Source organism: Balaenoptera ricei, chromosome 9 (assembly GCF_028023285.1).
Source record: "Balaenoptera ricei isolate mBalRic1 chromosome 9, mBalRic1.hap2, whole genome shotgun sequence".
Taxonomy (NCBI): Eukaryota; Metazoa; Chordata; class Mammalia; order Artiodactyla; family Balaenopteridae; genus Balaenoptera; species Balaenoptera ricei.
In genome coordinates this window covers 21,612,035-21,630,184 of record NC_082647.1, presented here as the reverse complement: position 1 = coordinate 21,630,184, position 18,150 = coordinate 21,612,035, and the positions used below count along the sequence as shown (strand labels likewise).

Sequence of the window (18,150 nt, the reverse complement as noted above, 5' to 3'; positions counted from 1 at the left end):
GATGGGTAACCCAGGGCAGGAGTCAGGAATCCTAGGCTTATTTCCAGATCCACCAGTGACTTCTGTGTAGCATTGGGCACAGTCTCAACCCCTTTGCCTTTCTCTCTTAGTTTTAAGCAAGTGTTGGCAGCAGATCCTGTTTGCTAGGATCCCAGTGACTTTTTAATCTATAAAATGCCAAGGTCATTGAAAAATAACTAGCCATCTCAGTATCATTCCTTTTCATTATAGTAGCCAGTCCTGTTCTTTATCTTTTTCCCTTGGGGTTCGAAATAAATGTGTGGTTTGGGAGGGAGCTTGTAAAATGGGGGGGTTATGAGTGACAGAGGCATAACAAATTAAAAATGACAACTGAGAGTGCCTCTTGGTTGGCAGGGCAGGGAGCAGGGGGAATGACCTATTCAGGAAAAGAATGGAGTCTTAGGTCTTTGTGACCATGATAAACTATGAGTCATTCTCAGAACAGTGTGCCTCGAGCATGGCCAGAGGCCTGCCTGAGTTCCTGGTGCTTGTACTCTTTTCTGTATCCTTGGCACACTCTTGAAGTTAACCTCAAAATACCTCTGGCCCACCCTTAAGGATGTTAACTGCTTTCAGAACTGCTGTATAAAGGGAAAATCATATTGTAACAGTAGTTGCATTCTAGAAACGTACTTTTGTTGTTATTGGAACTCGAGCATTAATGTGGTGTTGAGAAAAGAATGTAGGACTCAAGAGGGAAAAGATGTAGATTCAAGGCCTAGCAGTACCATTTAAGTAGCTGTGTGATCTCAAAGAGAATCCTTAATCTCTGTACCCAATTCCCCTATTGGTAGAGTGGTGACAGTTCCTAAATAAGATGTGTAAAAATGTTTTGTGAACTGTAAGATGCCAGGCAAGAAGAGACTGTTGTATACCAACTATGAATGTGAACCAGATTCACCTGACAGTTTCCCTTCTGCAGGTCGGGAATGATAAAGTTTTCTTCTTGCAGTGCAGAAACATGTAAATAGATAATACCACCCCAGGAGATGAAGAGAATCAGAATCGTCTTTGAGCGATTCCTTTCCTGAACCTCCTTCATCTTCACTATGTCTGCAGGTAAGGGACAGGCAGAGGCTTCTTCTGACAAGTAAACAGATCCTTTTATTGGCGTAACAGGGCCAGAACAGAATCGTTTGTTTATTTTTTGTATTTTTATTTGCCTTGTCTCTACACCAGTGTTTTCATACCTGACCAGGGTTCAGCAGCACCCTTGGGATCTTTGGTGGTGGGTGAGTCACAATTTTATCTGAGGCCAAAATAGAGGGAAGGAAGAGGGTAAAGCATTGGTAAAACTGTTGTGAGGGAAAATGAGGCCCTTTCAGTTACGATCACTAGAGCAGCCTGAGATAATCTGGAGAACTTGTGGATCCCCTTTTTCCTTTCGGCTTCCGTCCCTCTCTTTTTGTGTCTGGACCTGCCTAGTTAAGAGGCATAACCAAGAGCAGAGGTTGCTGCACTATGTCCTCAGGGGCTTCAATGATGAGCCTCGTGCACAAGTGCCGAATGGAAGCCAATCAGAGCAAAATACTAGGACTTGAACCAGCTTAGACAAAAGCACTTTAATTGACAGTATACAATTTTCCAAAATATATTTTTGTAAGAAAACGGCAATAATTAAGTACAGTCTTTACAAACAAGTTTCTCAGTAAATTCCAGTGTACTTTAGACCCCTGTCCACTAAGACACATGCTCCCCCAGTCTCCTGGGCAAACTGTTTAACATTCACTAATTTTAAAAAAGACCCAGAGCAAATAGTAATCCCCTCCTTTCACTCAGTGTTGGGTTTTCACCAAACCTGAGTGAATCAGCTAATGACAGTGATGAAAGACATTGCTTTACTTTTGCCCCCCTGCCTTCCCCTGTCTTGTTCCCTTTGATCCTTAGTCCTACTCAGAAGATCTATATGTAAAAGCTCATTCAAAACTTATTTCTTAGCAGAAAAGAATTGTTCATTTAAGTCTTAGACCTAAATAACTCAGAAGTACAGAAGACCAGTAAGGTTCCTATTTTTGTCTTCATGCTCTCCCTAGCCTTGCTGCAGATTCCAGAAGGGAATTCTGTCCTTTGTGTCATTCTGGTGCCTGCCCTTAATTAGCAGTCCTTAATTTGTTGATTTTTCCTGAGGCACACAGCACTGGACGGTCTTCCAACCCAGGTTTTAAGCCTGTTTCTGTCACTAAATGTGATTTTGGCCAAGTCACTTTATTTTTCTGGGCTTCAGGCTCTTTTTCTGTTTTTTTTTTAAAAAAAGAAGATTGGACTGGGTTCTAAAACCCTCTCCCTATGACTAGAGAGTCACTTTCCAACCAGTGCGTATTGACTCCAACCCTTATTGTAACATGCTGGGACTTTACGGAGAGGGGATGAGGATCATATTTAAAAATAAAAATGCCCAATCTGCAAGACAGACACTTTGTCATCAGCCTGTCTTATATTTCATTCTTCATCAAAGAAAAACAAAAATTTATTTCCAGTAAAATAGACATTTACATTCCTGTTTAGAGGGGGAAGAAAAGCCTTCTCTCTTAGCTAACAAATGGTTTTTCAAAGTATATTCACTCAGAGCAGTGCCGGGTGGATTAACATTTGGCTGTTGTATTTACATTATCAAAAAATACGTATATGTGTATCAGCTTGAACTTGCTTTCCAAAGTTTCTCCAGTATATTGTCTAAAAGATAAAGCTCAAGAAGTGGTTTAAATAAACTTTCTGCTAGCTTTCCTTATCAAGAGGAGAAAGAAGAATCTTGTGTCTAGACTAGATTAAACCTGTATTTTGTCCTACGATGCAAAGAATATTCTGTACCCTATTCATAAGCATTGCTGCGTCTCTCCCCACTCACGTAACGGTGTGCTTCCCACTGGATTTTGTCCAGTCATCAGATTCATAGCTTCTGGTCTTTTATGAAGTTTAGGGAAACCAGTGTGCCACTGAGATAGAGTTTATAATCTCTCTATGGCATAACTTGTTTCAAGTCATGCTGAGTTCCTGGTCCTCTTCTCTTCTCTTCTTCTCAGCCCCAGAATCTGAATTACCAGATAGCATCAGAACCCAGTAAAGATGTGGGAAGAAGATGACCTTTACAGATACATGGTGATAACGGTCTTTGATATAGGTGTCTAGTGTCAAGAGCAAGCCAAAGCAAGTTGCCCTAAAAGGCTGGAGCAATACAATTTGGATGCATCTAAAGAAGGAACCTTTGAACCAGCCCAAAGCTTTTCAAGGTTCTCTCTGGACAGAGCCACATTAATTCCTCTTGACCAAGCATAATTTTTACTCTCTGGTCCTTGCCACTCACCATCTCTCTCCCCAAGTGGCCTGGGGGTTGTGGCTTTTGATTGGTTTGCAGAGACATATTTGCTCTTGATTGGTTTGCAGAGACATATTTGCTCTCTCTGTCTAAACCTAGCTGCTGGAATGTGACCCAGAATCAGCAAAGGAGTAATCTAGTCTGGCCTCTCCCACAGTGGCCACGATAGAATGGGTAGAAAGAACCAAATGCTGGGTAGGAAAGAAGCAAACAGATCTTTTCCCAGTGAAACAGTATTTCTTCTCTTTTCTCTCAAACTGGTATCCTCCATCCTGCCAACCTCCAAATAGTAGAGAATCAGGGCAAATACTTTAGGATCCTTGTTAGCTTAGCATCTTTCTAGCTCTTGGGAAACTCAGGGGTCCTACTTGAACCTCTGTCCTTCCTTTTCTCCTAGGTATCAAATGGCTAAAGGCTATGAAGAGGGAATTAGGCAGCAAAGGAAGGACATAGATCTTCCTCTTGAGACCCTCTCCTTTAAAAAAATAACCTATCCCAAACCAGATAGCCTATTTTATCAGAACTGTTGCAGCTTAGGCTGCCCCTAGGTTCTAGGGGTCTGGCTTTTTGCCCTGAAGTGACCATTTTCATTCTCCTAAGCATCTTCCTAGTAGGTTCCAGGGAATTTATGCCCAGGAACAATAGAGCACATGGGCAGAGTTCAAAATTCCACACAGGATTCCTTCTCAGAGAATCAGATGAAACCTCGCTATGCCCAGTCCTCAGTTGCCGTCTACGTAGCAGCTACCTGCTGAGCTCCCTCAAAACCCCTCCGCTGGGCGACAGTCGGCATTTAGTTTCCCTGAGATGCCACCAGAACCTACAGGAGCGCTGGGCAGCCAGCCCCGCTAGGAAGACAGAGGAGGGGACACAGCAAGTGCTCGCTCCGTGCCCCGACAGTGAGAGGTCACTGGGAATAGAAGGCCAGGACCCCGGGCTGCCCCTTATGCACCCTGCAGTGCACCACGCGTCTAGGCCTTTCTTGCCCTGTGCACAGAAGAATGGAATCTAACTGAAAATGTCTCAACGATGTGAGCTTTGGCCTTTGGCAGCAGAGTTCTGGATTAAAAAACACAGAAGACAAAAACTCTCAGCAACTTGCAAAGCCCCTGAATTTCCTATGATATGGGAAGTGAAGCCTATCCTTCCTGCTGTTTCAATCGATTGTCTATTCAGACACCTCTCTGCTGACTGGGCACCAGAGCACCAGGAAGCTCTGTCCTAAAGCTGCTCTTTCACGCTGGATCTCGGGGATGACCGAGCTGGGGTCTTTACCCCATCGCATCGGCTGAGCAGTGACAACGAAATAGAAACACCTTGCCTTCAATAGCTGCTGCAGACCTTAGTCCCCGGTGGGAATGGGAGACCAAAGCAGCACTCGGGGAGCCTCTTCAAGGAGTGCCTTGGAGGTGGGCCGGGACCCATCCTGGGAGGAAAGGCTTCCCTTTCTCTCTTCACCTATAGATGGACCCATGTGCAGACCTGTTCACACTGGGAACCTTGTGTGCTGTGTCAGTCCCAATCTCATAAGCAAATGCCAGGAAACTAGACTCCAGAACAAGGGGTTCAAGATCATGAATGACCTGTGTTAGTCCCAGGGGCCCTGGGACAGAGTGGGAGTGAAAACTGAGTGAAGGGAGGGGGGAGAACAAAGAGGACAGAGGGGGGAGAACAAAGAGGACAGGAACACTGGCAGACAAGGCTGGCGTAGGAGATAGAAAACGGGACCTACCCTTTCAAGTAATCAGATCCCACTGCGACAGGGTCTGGCCCTGCTTTCCCCTCCATCCCATCCACTGACTGGCAGCTTCGTCCCCCCTGCCCAGGGCAGCTCTGGAGGGAGGGCATAGGTGATCACAGCAGCGTGGCATGGTGGCAGTGGGCACTGCACTGAGTGAAGGATCTCTGTTTTCATCCTGACTCTGTCACCCAGTGGCTGTGTGACCTTGACTTTACCCTCTTTAGGCCTCAGTCATCTCATCTGTGAAATGAAGGGATTCTATTAGATGGTCTCTAAAGTCCCTTATATGGCTCTTTCCTGATCTCCCAGCAGCACTGAGCTCAGGCACTAGTGGGTTATTTTACAAGAGGATTCTACACAGAATGTGATTTGTTCAGCTTGAAAAGGGAAAAATTAAGGCCTGTGGGGATTGGGAGGAGAGAACCCTCCGAGTCTGCTCTCCCTCCCCAGTCTTTCCCTTGAAGGGGAAGGATTTTCCTCCCCTGTCCAAATGGCACTTGAGGTGGTTGGGCTGGAGCTCTGTGCACCGTCGGAGGCCGCCAGCAGACCTGATTAGAGGTGTGTGTCTTCCTCCTCATCTAGGTCATCCTTGGTCAGGTTGTCCAGAGGGACGATCCAGCTGTCCCCCAGCTCTCCATTCAGGTTGACCACCTTTTTCTCCTGCATCTCTGATGAGGTCTCCATCACTTCCAGGGTTGGATTGTCGTGGTAACCATTCTCCACCGTCTGTAGCTCCTCTGTTAGTCGTTGCTAGAGTGAGGGAGATGACCCAAGAAAAGGGGGTAATATTTGAGGGCTGTTAGCCTTGCTCTAGCCTTAATATTACACCTGTACCCCTATAATCCAGGAACCCCGATTTGGCTAAGGTGAACAATAGGTGGTCCTGGAGGCCTTCCTGACTACTGGCCTGCCTCGGGGCTAGTCTGAGATAAGAACTTGCCCCACATCCTAAAATGCCCAGCTCGCTTCACCTTTGCCCTGGCGGCAAATCCGTGACATCACTGGAGATGGACTTTGTCCTCCAGAGTCTTCCAATCTCCTCTTTCCTCCATTCCTTCCCCACCAAACCTTCCTCTCCAGGACCCTCCTCACCCTGCAGCACTGAACTGGAACGAACTGTAAGAAAATCACTTTCATCTGGCCGAGTGACTGAGGACCTCCTAAGTCTGAGCAAGATGGATACAGCACAACTTCTAGCCATCTCTGCTACAGATGGGAACTATCTAGAGAGAGTACTTTCTCTCCATTTTTACCTAAGATACAATCTAGGTGGCACAGGACAGTCCCCCAGGAAGCTTTTGACAAATATACTGATCCAGAAATTCTGTTTCAATTGGTATGTGAGGAAGCTAAGCATGGGGTTTTTTTTTCCTTAAGCTCTCCACAGTGTGCAGCCGGGGTTGAGAACCATGGGTCAGGGTGGAACTGTAATGAGGGCATTCTAGTAAGGTAAATGAAAGAACTTCTGGTTAGACAGGTATGCCTCAGCCCATTTATAGCAATGGATCCTCAGAGCAACTCTGCAACGTGGATATTATGCCCACTATGCAGATGAGAAACCTGAAGCTCAGAGATTATGAGTTGCTCAAGGTCACCCAGATAATGGGAGGCAGAGCTAGGGCTTAACCCAAGTCTTCCTGACTCCAAAGCCCATGCTCTTCCCTTCCACCACGCTGCCTCTTTAATTTTCCAGGCAAGTTTCCATTTCCTATAAGGGATGACCTCTGCCTATCAGAAAGGGCCCATGGCCCCCTCGCTTTTCTCCAATATGGGAGTAACGGGGTGAGAGTCATCCAGTGAACTGGACTGCTTCCTGGCTAGTGGAACGAAGTCCTCACCTGGTCCTTCCTCTGGGAGAGGCGCTGGTGGCAGCAGCCGTAAAGGGCCGCGACCAGGAGCAAGAAGGATGCCATGCAGACAATAGTGATGATGAGGGGCATGCTGAACCGGTCCTCGGTCTCTTCTGGTGGTCCTTGACCCTCAAACTGCATGTCATTGACTCCCACCTGGCCAGGAAGCAGAAAGTTACATGGCAGAAAACAGGTTCCGGGTCACCCTCTCTCAGAACTCCCATTCACTTATGAGCTCTTCCACTCGGGGTCTGGGGGGAACCCATTCCACCACCCTGCTGTCCCCTCTTATCCTCCTATCTTCTAGATGCTTGCAAATCAGAGGTTCCTTGACAATGAGAGACAGTGGACCCGGGGAACCGTGGACTTCCAAGGAACAGGCTCCTGACCCAGTCTGTCCCAGCACATGGGGGGCATCCACTTACCTCTTTTAGGTCATCCCATTTGTCTTTCAGCAATTCATAAACGTCCGTGGGAAAGAGGTTTGCTGGGGGGGAGAGGGAGAGATGCCGCTTCAGTGGTCTAGCTCAGAGTGACGTGGTAAGGGACAAAGGAGGACATCCTGAATCTCAGTCTCCTGAGTGGTGTCTCTCTCGGGTGGCCAGGGGCTGACAACTGACCCATCCTTGTGCTCCTGCACCTCCTGCCCCATTCCCACCCCACACAGGCCTCAACGCCCCCCCCGGCCCTCAACTCACTGCAGATAGTGATTTGTTTGATTGCCACTGCCTGGATTTCTGGAACAGGTGCCAGCTGTATATGGCACTGATCTTGAGCTGGGTTGAAGGAGGCTTTCGCTGCTCGGCACAAAAGTGTGACCAGTTTGTCATTCGAAGCGGTCGCATTCTGTTGTGGAGAGAGCACAGGTAATTCCTCAGGGATCATGACAGCAGCCTAGGCTTGTGGGGCCACCCTTGGAAGCTAAGGTCAGGAGAACGCTGTTGCCGCCTGTGAACTTACTCCCTTCTCCCGCCACAGCTGGTGCCATTCCCAGGCCTGCCAGGAGTGGTGAGTTAGGTGCTGTCCTCCTGGGCCAGCCTTCTCTGCCTCACGTGGAGCTCTCCCCCTAGTCTCCTTATCCTGTTTATCTCATCGTGGTTGAACAAGACCGTTCGCCCTAGTGCTGCTTTCTCCCTCAGAGCTCCTTAAGGATCACGGCCTCCTGCCCCTCATCATCTATCTCCCCAGAAGGACCTGAGGAGGCCACTGCCAGTGGGGAAGATGCCAGTCCTCTCTGAACCTACCATTTACCAGCCCTTGATGCTGAGTTCAAAGACCTCAGGAGGGGAAGCCCTGGCTCTCAGCTCAAGGTTATCCATCCCAAAGTCGAAACACATGTGCCCGTTCCCTAGGCTAAGACCCTGAAACCATAAACAGGCTGACGGGAGAAAGGCGAGGCCATCACTGCACAGGGGAAATTGGGAGTATCTTAAAGATGCACGAGGACGTCTTAGACGGGAGTCTTCTGTATTTCTCAGCAGGAAGAGTGTGGCTGGCTGGCTTTAGGGCTGAGGGTGAGGAAGCAAAGTGTGGGCAGCTTTTACCCAGCCCTGCCACATCATCCAGAGACACCCCAAACTGATGTGTCTCTGACCAGAGTTTGGAATAAGGGTACTGAGATGAAGAAAAGGACTCCATATGGCTTGTCCCACAAACCATCCCTTGGGTTTCTACCTGGAATTTCCTTAGGCTTACTAATTCCCCAACCTGCTACCAGGTAAAGATCCAGGGCTTTCCTCTTTCCATTCACAGCAAAGGAAAAGAACGCTTCTTACCACCAAACACGCCCCTGCCAAGTTTCAGCCAAAAAGAGAGCCGGAGGAAAGGCTGAGCAAGCATCAGTGTGATTCTTGCCTTGTCCAATAAGCCCAACCCTAGGGGAACACTGCTCCCTTTTAAAACTCCAGCTCTTCTATAGTTCACTTGGAAAATTCCAGCAAAATGGACACCCAAAAGGAAACAACTGCAGAAAATAGGTGGTATAAGAGTACTGTAAACTCAAGTTTTCCATCCTATTCTAGTTCCCAGGGGTGTTTGCCAAAATAGCCACTGACCAGGAGAGGGCAGCAGTGAGCCATCCATGACCAGCACTCACTCAGACCTCAGCTACTGACTGAGTAAGCTCTGCAGCAGACATCCCCAGACTAAAGCCCTTAATCCTAGGGAGACTGGCAGTCTGAAGGCAGTGGACACACTGCTACACATGCAAACTTACACACATGCTGACATCATCTCCCGCAAACAATACACAAACAACCCCCCCTGAGGGGAAGGACAACTGTGGGCAACAGCTCCCCTAGGTTAGAGGGTGGCCATCAGATAACACATGGACCAGGAAATATAAAACCACAGACTATTAGAAGAGGGAGAGTTAGGCAGACTAAGCCTCTCATTTTCCATTGAGGCCTCTGAAGCCCAAAGAGATCGACTTAACAAAGTCACATCCTGAACTAGAAGCAAACAGGAACCAGGATTGGGGTCTCCAGACTCTCAGAAGTGAAAGCCCAGATTCCTGGCCCTGCAGCAGCCCTGAGGGCGGGGCTTCCCTTAGAGAAGTCTGAATCTGGCTCTGACCCTCCATAAGATGGGAAGGGACCACGTCCTGTCCTACTAGGAAAAAACAAGAGCAGGAAAATGAAAACATTTCTCTGCTCCTTTCTAGAAGGAACACTTCATTCCCTTCCACCTTCCGTGACCCTGCTGCTAAACCGCATTTTGGGGACGTAGATCAGAGTGGGGCTCAGATGAGCAAGGTACTCACGCAGATGTTGGTTTTCGAGACATCAGTTTTCGAGATGTTCAGGACGAGCATCTTCTCATTCAGCTTTTCGGGAGAATCGCACTGTATCTGGAAGAAGCCACTGGGATTAAGGGTCAGGCTGAGCCTGACGAGGTCTTGTCTTTGCCTTCTCCCTCCCTCCCTTGGGTGGGTGACATCAAATAAGGAGTTGGGGGCAAGCTGGGAGTGTGGCTGGCTGGAGTTTGAGAGCCAGGTGTGTTACTGGCTATCCTACCGTCTAAGCCAGAGTCCAGCAAAGCCAGAGAGGGTGAGTGAATGATGATGGCTCCTCACAGCGCCCCCCCAGGCGCCCTGGGAAGGGAAGAGTAGAAATGCTCTTCCTGGAGTCCCTTCTCTCCGACTCTGGGCTCTCTCACCTGTCCCACACCTGCTGGAATTACTGAGGTGGGAGAAGGGATACTGGAGCCTTGGGGGGCAGTTGACTCCAAATGAGTGATGGAGCTTGTGGGTCCCCTGGCAGGAGATGTGGTCCCAGGTCCCGATGAAGAGCCTGTAGGCTGCAGAGCCCCAGAGGTGCCAGTGACAGCTGGCGTCTTGCTGGAGGTGTGCTGAGTTCCTTGCGAGGTAACCCATGGTGCTATAATTGGGAAAACAAAGTTTATGAGAAAAGGTGAGTGGTACCTTTAACACAAAAAGATAGGCTTTCTTGTTCCTAGTTTTCTGAGGTTCTTTGGTCTTATCCCCCCATCTAGACCACAAGCAGAAGGAGGCAGGCTATGAGGAGGAAGAGGCAGGCAGATGAAGTCAATTCCCGTAACCTATTACAGGATGAGCAGATTGGATGAGCCAGTGTAGGAACCCGACAGAAGTATCAACAGCAGTGACAATGCCAGCGGCAAAGCTAACGTTAACTGAGTACTTACTTCTGTGAGGCTCCTAAGTGCTTCAAAGGTACTTTCTTTTTCAATCCTCACAACAACTCTATGAGGAAGGTACTGTAATTATCCCTATTCTATAAACAAGGAAACTGAGTCTCAGAGGAACTCGATGAATTGCCCAACGTCACACGCTAACAAGTGGCAGAGCAGGGACTGGCATCCAGGTTTATCCAACTCAGAGCCCCGGCTCTTACACAGGAGGCGACCGCGCTCTTGTGGTGTGGCTATCTAGTTACTTCACCACACACCCAAATTACCTGCGGGGGTGGGGGGTGGAGGTTCCCTCAAAACGCAGATGCTCAGGTTCACGCCTAGAAATTCTGATTCAATAGATCTGACCTGGGTCATGATCTTGAGGCTCACGATCCATCAGAGAGTTTTGAAATTAATTTACCGGATTAAGACCAGCACTTAAGAAAAAAAAAAGTAAATGCTCCACTAGGCAGGTCAGAACCCTGAGCTCTCATCAGAACACACAGCTCTGCCGGCCACTGGCCAGTGCTCATCACCGAAACGGGAAACCGGCTGAGTGAAGGTGGCGCATATTCATGAATATGAATATGCATGAACCTCCAGCGACTGTACAGAACATAAGCATTTGAAAGTTTCTTTTTGCTTGAAAAAAGAAAGGCATTACTTACTTAGTGTGGTCAGCGTCCCCTGCGTCGTGAAGGTGGGGCCCGCCATTGTGCCTAAACTTGTAGCTGCTGTAATTTTGTTTGGTCCCTCGGAGGAGCTCCCTGTGGGCTCCAAAGTCACAGGGACCGAAGTCACAGGGACCGTGCTAGGCTGGTGAGTGCTTGCTGGGGTGGGCAAGGAAGCAAGAGCAGGCGTGATGACTGAGGTGGTACCCAGATTTGGAAGGTCAGAGGCTGCCTGATTTCCTTCCTTAGTGATCACACTGCTTGTGGTCACACTGTGGCTACTCTGGGTTCCAGATTTAGCTGAATTGCTTTTAATTCCACTCTGGCTGCTTGTGGTTTCAGGCTTTGTCGAGACAGTGGTTGGTGTGGTTGTAGAATCCTTTGAGTCTTTAGTAGTTACAGCAGAGTTGCCTGTGGCTGGTTTCTCATCTTTGCCACTGGCTGCTGCAGTTGTGCTTTGCTGGGCTGAGGGTGGCACTGCCCTTGAGGTGTTAGGCGTTGTGGGTGTGCTTCCCTTGGTCTCCAATGCAGTCACACTTTTATCGGTGGATGGTGGGACTGTGCTTTGTTTGACTGTGCTTTGAGCACTGGATGGTGGAAGTGTGTCTGGCTTGCTTTCTTCAGCAGCTGTTTCACCAACAGGCTTGACTTCTGTTTACAAAGACAACACAGAATCAACTAGGGTATTAGCTGGAAGTCTTTCTCTCCCCGTTTCTCCAACTCTTCCCCAGGATCCAGAGGCCTTGCTCCCATCGCTGCCATTTGTCTTGGCTGAAGGGTCTGGGTCCTTGATGTGCCCAGATTTTTCTGGGGTTCAAGAAGCCTCTAAGAGGGAGACTGAGAGGGAAGCAGAGGAAGTCAAGGGAAATTCCGCTCAAGAGAAAGACTAAGCAGCTAGTCCGGCTGCGTGTGGGAGCCTGCACTGAATGCTCTGCTCTCCCATCCGGCCCCAGGCACTCGCCCTTCAAGGCTTCCCTACCCCAGCAGAGAACCATCATCACCTCCTTCTCCCAGACCCATGAGCTTGCAGAAGACTCAACAGACCCACGCGTACTGAAGTGCCCTGTTCTCAGCATGGCAAGAGGAACATGCCTCTGTTCCCCTGGACATGTATCTAGAAGGAGAAACTGGTAAAGTGAAATTACACAAATTACCATTTAAGTACAACTGTGAGACGCGCTGAGGAAGAAAAGTACACAGCGCCCTGACTGTGTCTAGCATGGGAGCTCAAACCTTGTCAAGGGGTCGGGGAAGGAAGGCCTTTTATTGACTGATTGAAGGAACCATTAAGTGACAGGTTCGGGCCCTGCGATACAACGGTAAAACACATGTAATCCATACCCTCAGGGAGCTTACATTCTAGTGCGAGAGACAGAGATTAAACAATAGACAGACAACTCAATGTCAAATTCTGGTGACTCTATGGAGGAAATGAAGAAGGAAATGATACAGAGAACAGGGGGAGAGGGCTGTTAGAGAGAGAGGTAAGGAAGGACTTCTCAGAGATGACCACTTAGCTAAGACTTGAAGGACAACGAGGTGAGAGCTGTGTGAAGAATGTGAGGAAAAGTGTACCAGGAAGAAGGAAAGAACCTGCAAGTCCCCAAAGGAGGGACAAGACCTCAGAGAAGACAAGTCTGAGAGCAGTTCAGTGAGTGATGGGGGGAAGGAGCAGGGCTCAGAAAACTCAGGGCCTCATAGGTAAACTGACACTAACGTGCTGTCTAAACCATACCCTTTTGAGAATAAAAAGGAAGCGCTCTTAAAAATTGTATCCTATGTAAAACGAGACAAAAGATCACCCTCCTTAGACCGAAATAAGGACAGGGGATTTTATTTTAAGTGGGGGAAAAAAAAAAAAAGCCACTGAAGCCACTGAAGGCTTTAAAGCAAACAAGTTTTATAGGGTGATTTACGAAGAAACATACTCTTGCTGCTTTGGGGAACATGGATATGGAGATGGGAAGAAAAGAGGCTGTTACAGTAATCCAGATGAAGTGGATAATAGTCAGCTGTATTAAGTCATTGACACAAGAGCCATAAAGAGGATGGATTCAAGACTATATTTTGGAGGTAGAATCAACTACTTGCTGATGTACTAAGGGAGGGGAAGAGGAGAAGCCAGGATAATTCCTGGCTTTCTGTTTCGAGCAGAAGGGAGAGAATGGTGGGAATCGGCGTAGGGGACTTTGGCCATTCTTCGTAGCCAATCAGAATCTGTAACATCGTTCTATGCTTGGGGAATTCCCCACACAGCAAGTCTGATGGAAGCAGGATTTGCCTCATTATAGATGCTGAAAATGCCAGCCTCCCTTGTGACCGGAGCACAAGCATGCACTAAGCTGCCGTGAATGAGACACCTCCACCCCAGCCAGTGAGTGAAGAGGCAGCAGACTATGGGGAACGCTGAGGCAGGAGCAGTGGAACCACGCTCACGAGTGAGCAGCCGTGGAGGTGATGTGAGAGCGAGTGTCCACAGCCAAAGCTACAGCACCTGGAGCTTGGCATTGGTGAGCAGCACTGGCCTCTTCACACAAGTTCCATAAGCCTGACTCGGATGATATTAAAGGTAGCCCTAAACGTGGACTTCAGCAATCCCAGCTCCTCCATAAGCTAGACAGTGTCCCAATATCTTTCACATGTGTGTGCATGCGCACACACACACACACACACACACACACACACACATTTTGCTAATGAGAATCAGGCATGATTGAAGGCAACAGAAATTCGAGGGTTAGTTATTGGACCTTATTGCAGTTAAAGGTAACTGGAAGGGGCTTCCCTGGTGGCGCAGTGGTTGAGAATCTGCCTGCCAATGCAGGGGACACGGGTTCGAGCCCTGGTCTGGGAAGATCCCCCATGCCGCGGAGCAACTGGGCCCATGAGCCACAACTACTGAGCCTGCGCGTCTGGAGCCTGTGCTCCGCAACAAGAGAGGCCGCGACAGTGAGAGGCCCGCACACCGCGATGAAGAGTGGCCCCCGCTCGCCGCAACTAGAGAAAGCCCTCGCACAGAAACGAAGACCCAACGCAGCCAAAAATAAATAAATAAATAAATATTTTTTTTTAAAGGTAACTGAAAAAAATAAAAAATAAAAAATAAAAAAAAATAAAAATAAAAAAAGGTAACTGGAATTCTGCAAGTATGAAGGGAAATGACTTTACTATCCTACAGCATCTCATGGAGAAGCAGTCACAGTAGCACCTACCATCTAGAATGAAGCGCCCATAAAGTGGCTTTGGCAGGACTGAGTGGCTACTGCCATAGAAGAATATGAAGAGCACACAGAAAAGGACGTGTGTTAAAAATCAATTTGATGGTGGTTTTTCCTTCTTAGTAGTTCATAAAATAATGGTGCTTCTTATAACTGATCATGTCAGAGTATCTTTCTGGTAAAAAATGAGATTGCAGAGGGGAATATCAGCAAGGGAGGTTGGGTGGGGTGGTTACTTCTTAATATGGCGAAGAGCTGAAAACGGGGTTTCTCAACCCCAAAACTGCTGACATTTTGGGCTGGATACTTCTTTGTTACGGGAGATTGTCCTATGCATTACGGGACGTTTAACAACACCCCTGGTCTCTATCCACTAGATGCAAGTAAGACACATACATGCCTCCCAGTTGTGACAACCAAAAATGTCTCCAGATATTGCCAAATGTCCCCCTGAGGGAGACAAGAATCACTACCAGTGAAAACTACTGGCTTAAAGGGAGACAATAACAAATTCTAATTCCTCAACCCTCCTATCAAAGCAGAGACTGGAAAATCAGAGATTTTCTAAGGCTACAGTAAAGGAATCTCTTATTGCTTGCAGCTAAAATGCTGAGAAGACCAAAAGACAAACTTACAGGTTTGATCCCAGGAGTTGCCAAATTAAAGCGTTAGTGTAATTCATAGCCTCACCAGGTCTCTTATTTGAAAATAGGACCTTGAGAAGTGTAGCGGTTACATATGAGAGGGTGCAGATGAGTCAGAGTATCGATAAAGCTCAATCTGCAATGGAACTCGCTTGTCGGAAGACTCAACCACTCTTCTCCTGTCTGATGACACAGTTCCCACCTTGCTTGAAAACTCTCAATAACCTCACTGGAGCTCGGTGACACAGAAAGCCATATCCCTTCCCTTCATCACCTCCACCACTCTTCATTTTTTTCAAACCTGTAATAACAGTCAGATGCCCACGAGGACAAATACAATTGAGTCTGACCCAGAAGAAGGCTTCCACCCTAAAAAATATCTGCAAAAACTCTAGCAAATATGTATGGTTAACAGAATATGAGGGTGCTAGATCAAAGAGAGATAATCATAGTTTTCTATCAGGTTGAATTTATCAATATGGGTATGCATACCAGGGATTTGGATCAATATGCTGACTCAAGCAGCTAGAAGTCGTTCTAATTGTTTTCTCAGTTGGTTGACTGAAACCTGGACTCAGTGGTAGTCCACATATTAAATAAAGTTAAGTTGCCAGAAATTCCTTGGAAGAAATCCAAAGTCTTAGAGAGATAGAAGTGTCCGAGTGGTTTATCACGTACGGTCTGCTTGTTCACACTCTTTGTTCCTTAAGAAAGCTCAGGGACTTCCCTGGTGGCGCAGTGGTTAAGAATCCACCTGCTAATGCAGGGGACACGGGTTCGAGCCCTGGTCCGGGAAGATCCCACATGCCACAGAGCAACTAAGCCCATGTGCCACAACTACTGAGCCCGTGCTCTAGAGCCCGCGCTCCGCAACAAGAGAAGCCACCACAATGAGAAGCCTGTGTACCACAACGAAGAGTAGCCCCCACTCACTGCAACTAGAGGAAGCCCGCATGCAGCAACGAAGACCCAACACAGCCAAAAATAAATAAATAAATAAATTTATTAAAAAAAAAAAAAGAAAGAAAGAAAGCTCAAATGACACTCCCTTCACCAAGGCTTTGAGAAATACTATATTTCAGGAGTTCTAAGATGCACATCTTTTCAGGTCTCTGAGATGAGGATGTATTATAAATTATCATAAGTCACATTTTGACAGTGTTTTTTTTTTCCCCCAAGTGGTTCATAAAATAATAGTGCATCTTATTTTGGATTATTTGGCATGTTGTTGAGGGGACTAGGAGCGTGTTCTAAGAGACTGTTCTGGCTGTTCTTCATCAGCCAGGTGTGCTGGTAAGAGATGCTGCCGATTTCAGGGGGAATGGACAGCAGGTTCGTTGGGTAGTAGGGCATGAGCAGAATTCCGTTTCCAGGAAAAAAGGTGGGTGCGATACCCTAGGCAGCAGGAGCAGCATGGTAATCAAATAGTCTAACGAGGGTAATTCTGGACACTGGCTAATAATCATGTGTTTTTTAGGATCAAAATTGATGGGTGGTCCACTGAAGCCCTACCCATAAGCCCGGCAAACTGAGACCTGGGCTGAATCGCCACAGTAGAGAACACAGCCAGCCACTCATCCAATTCCCAGGACCAAATCTTTTCACAGACTCAGGGTACCTTGAATGAAGTGTGTATTAGTTTCCCAAGGTGGCTATAACAGATGACCACAGACTGTGTAGCTTCAAACAACATAAATGTATTATTCTCTCATGGTTCTAGAGGCTAGAAATCTGAAATTTGCAGAAGAATACTCCCTCTGAAGGTACTAAGGAAGAATTTTTCTTTGCTTCTTCCTAGCAATCATAGTGTTCCTTGGCTTGTAGTTATAATCACTGCAGTCTCTGGCTCCATCATCACATGGCCTTCTTCCCTGTGTGTCTCCGTGTCTCTTCTCTTATGAGGACACTAGTCCTTGGACTGAGGGCCCACCCTAATCCAGTATGATCTCATCTTAACTTGATTACATCTGCAAAGACCCTATTTCCAAATAAGGTCACATCCACAAGTACCAGGTATTGGGGATTAAGACTGGAACATGTCTTGTGAGAAGGACACAATTCAACCTCCTAATCTGCTCCCCCGCCTCCACTTGTTCCACTATAAAAACGAGGGTTCTTCTTGTCAAATACTAGAAATCAATCCTCTCTGCTTTAAACAGGAAGTGAATTTATTAAAAAGATAATCAGGTAGCTAGTAAAATCACTTGAGATGGCTAGAGAATCAGGTTTAAGTCAGAAACAGCACCCAGAACCCTTCTCCTGAACCCCTCTGATGAGTACATCGTTTCCACCACCAATGAGCAAGGGTTGCTTCACTTTGCACCACTGACACCATTAGTCCTGGATATTGGATTTCATTTCTGAGAGATCTGAGGCCTTAGGGATGCTGTCAGTGAGAGGTCCTTGCATCTACTTTTACAACTGGACATAAGAGTAGTAGGAGGCACCACAGGGAATCGCTAGGTTCTGTCCATCTTCCTCCCTGCCTCATTATGTAGCGGCATGTAGGCATCACAGTAAGATGCGTAAATCTTTTAAGGTTAATGCTCTATTTATTCTGCCTTCGAGTGAGTTCCTTGGTGCAGCCCTGTGCTCTGTGGAATATCATCATGGTGAAGAAGGCATTCTATATAAGTCCATGAGTAGAGTTGCTGACAGATCAGGGCAGCTGAGAAAACACATTCAAACCCAGAATGTGTCTGTTTTAGCTCCCTGCCTACACCATGGCCACTTGCTCATGAGCCCACAGAGCAGTCACTAGGTGGAGGGAGAGAGAAACTAACTGATGGGCACAATGGGTCATCTTGTCCACCTGATTAATGAGAGTGAGACAAAAATTCTCATACTCCAGATCATCCCAAGAAGCTCATCCACATGCCTCTTCCATAAAATTCCTTGCACTGATTCTTCATTCCTGTTTCTTCTAAGTTCCTAAAAATCATTAGCTACTGCCTAAGAATCTGGTCAGAGCCTCACCTCTGTGTAGCTCACCTTCCCCCGCCACACACACACAAAGAAGACCATGAAAGGTACTATTCAAG

The 18,150-nt window shown here is 47.3% G+C and overlaps 1 protein-coding gene across 1 annotated transcript in view; it reads right to left on the bottom strand.

Annotated features, from left to right (window-relative positions):
• Window positions 1–1,568: 1,568 nt before the first annotated feature.
• The window catches only part of PODXL (podocalyxin like), a 43,902-nt gene continuing 27,320 nt past the window's right edge, over window positions 1,569–18,150 (bottom strand). The window contains exons 2-8 of the mRNA XM_059933364.1: window positions 11,245–11,898; window positions 10,082–10,302; window positions 9,687–9,773; window positions 7,624–7,771; window positions 7,351–7,412; window positions 6,914–7,081; window positions 1,569–5,825 (exon numbers count right to left, since the gene is read on the bottom strand). Coding sequence (XP_059789347.1) covers window positions 5,628–5,825; window positions 6,914–7,081; window positions 7,351–7,412; window positions 7,624–7,771; window positions 9,687–9,773; window positions 10,082–10,302; window positions 11,245–11,898 — 1,538 coding nt within the window. The 3' untranslated portion in view covers window positions 1,569–5,627. The remainder of the gene's footprint in view (window positions 5,826–6,913; window positions 7,082–7,350; window positions 7,413–7,623; window positions 7,772–9,686; window positions 9,774–10,081; window positions 10,303–11,244; window positions 11,899–18,150) is intronic.